At 56.9% G+C, this 1,507-nt stretch overlaps 1 protein-coding gene across 1 annotated transcript in view; it reads right to left on the bottom strand.

Moving 5' to 3' along the window:
• LOC119283535 overlaps positions 1–620 on the bottom strand; it is a 97,086-nt gene extending 96,466 nt beyond the window's left edge. The window contains exon 1 of the mRNA XM_037563037.1: positions 56–620. Within this exon, the coding sequence (XP_037418934.1) occupies positions 56–620 (565 nt within the window). The remainder of the gene's footprint in view (positions 1–55) is intronic.
• Positions 621–1,507: the final 887 nt, after the last annotated feature.

Genomic DNA, 1,507 nt, shown 5'->3' with positions numbered 1-1,507 from the left:
GAGGTAGTATACAACGTTACAATATACACATGTAGATACAGTCTAACAAGGATGGACTTGGAGTCGTCCCCGCCGTAGATGGCGAGGTAGAGCTGCGTGAGGATGGCGCCGCTGAGGCCGACGTAGCCCTTGAGCAGGCCCAGCACGACCCCGCGGCCGCTCCCTGGAAAGCTCTTGACGCAGGTGATGAGCGCGCCGGTGCCGGCGAAGGACTGCGAGTTGGCCCCAGCGCAGACGTAGGCGCACATGAGCCAGAGCGGCGGGCGCGTCGTCCGGCCGGCGACGACGAGGTAGACCATGAGGTAGCCGGTGAGGTTCATGGCGGCGCCGACGGCGAGCACGGCCGAGGGGGGCGCGACCTCGTTCAGGAGGCCGGCGACGACGCCGACGTTGCTGCCGAGGTCCTTGAAGAAGGCGAGCGTGTTGAGCGTGCACTGGTCGTAGCCCAGCGACGACTTGAGCGCCGTGGAGTAGATGCCGAAGGCGTAGGTCGCCCCCGACGCGGACAGGATGAGCAGGCACGCGAGCGCCATGAACCACCGCCCTGCCACCACCTGTCGGGCGAACCGCAGTGTCACCACCTCCGACTCCGACACGCCCGCGCCACTGCCGGACACCATAACCATTAATTAATATTGGCGCGCGCCAAGAAGATCCTCCTCCGCACGTACGGTCGCAGTAGAGTTGGTGCGTATGATTCACATGAAATGTGTTGGTTTGGTTATGATGATTCGATGATTGATACTACTGGTAGTTTGTTTGGTTGCCCGCAAAAAAAAAGTAGTTTGTTTGGCCAGATTAATGAAATTTGAAGAGTGTACTGTACTACTAGTATGATAGTGCGATTTTCAAGCGATTTGATTACTATTGTTTTTGCCGACTTGGACAACGGCAATGATCAACTTGTAAGGATTAATCTTCTCTTCGTGGGAGGCCGGCAACAGACTGCACCCATGATTTTCTTTTCATGCATAAACCCTTGTACGGATGAGACGAAAGGATGAAAAGTACAGTTCACAATAAAACAGTGTAACTCGAGACTACGACTCGCGGATTACACTGGTAGCACTGGTATCCATACCAAATGCGTTCACATGTTCGGTAATCTTCTAGGAGTATGCATGTAAGAGCATCTCCAACAGACGCTCTACGTAGTCGCGCGCTAAATTTTTTTTACAACGTCAAAATAGTGTTTTAGCGCATCGGATGATCGAGTATTTCCCGCAGATGCTTAAAAATATACTGTCCAGCTAGCAACAATAGCAATTTCAACAGGCGCCTAAAATTAACCATGTCCGTCCGTACCCAGCTCGCCCCGCCGTGGCCGTGGCCGCGCTCCGCCTTGTCGTGGCCGTGCCGCCTGTGGCCGTGGGCGTGCTCCGCCTCGTCGTGGCCGTGGCCGCGCTCTTCCCAGCCCCGCCATTGCCGTGGACATGGTCGCGCCCGCGCCTTCCCGCTCATGGCCGTGGCCGCGGCCCGCCGCGCCCGCTCCCTCCCGCTCGTGGCT

This window comes from Triticum dicoccoides, chromosome 4A, assembly GCF_002162155.2.
Source record: "Triticum dicoccoides isolate Atlit2015 ecotype Zavitan chromosome 4A, WEW_v2.0, whole genome shotgun sequence".
NCBI lineage: Eukaryota > Viridiplantae > Streptophyta > Magnoliopsida > Poales > Poaceae > Triticum > Triticum dicoccoides.
The sequence above is the reverse complement of the archived record's forward strand: the minus strand, read 5'-3'. Positions and strand labels throughout refer to the sequence as shown.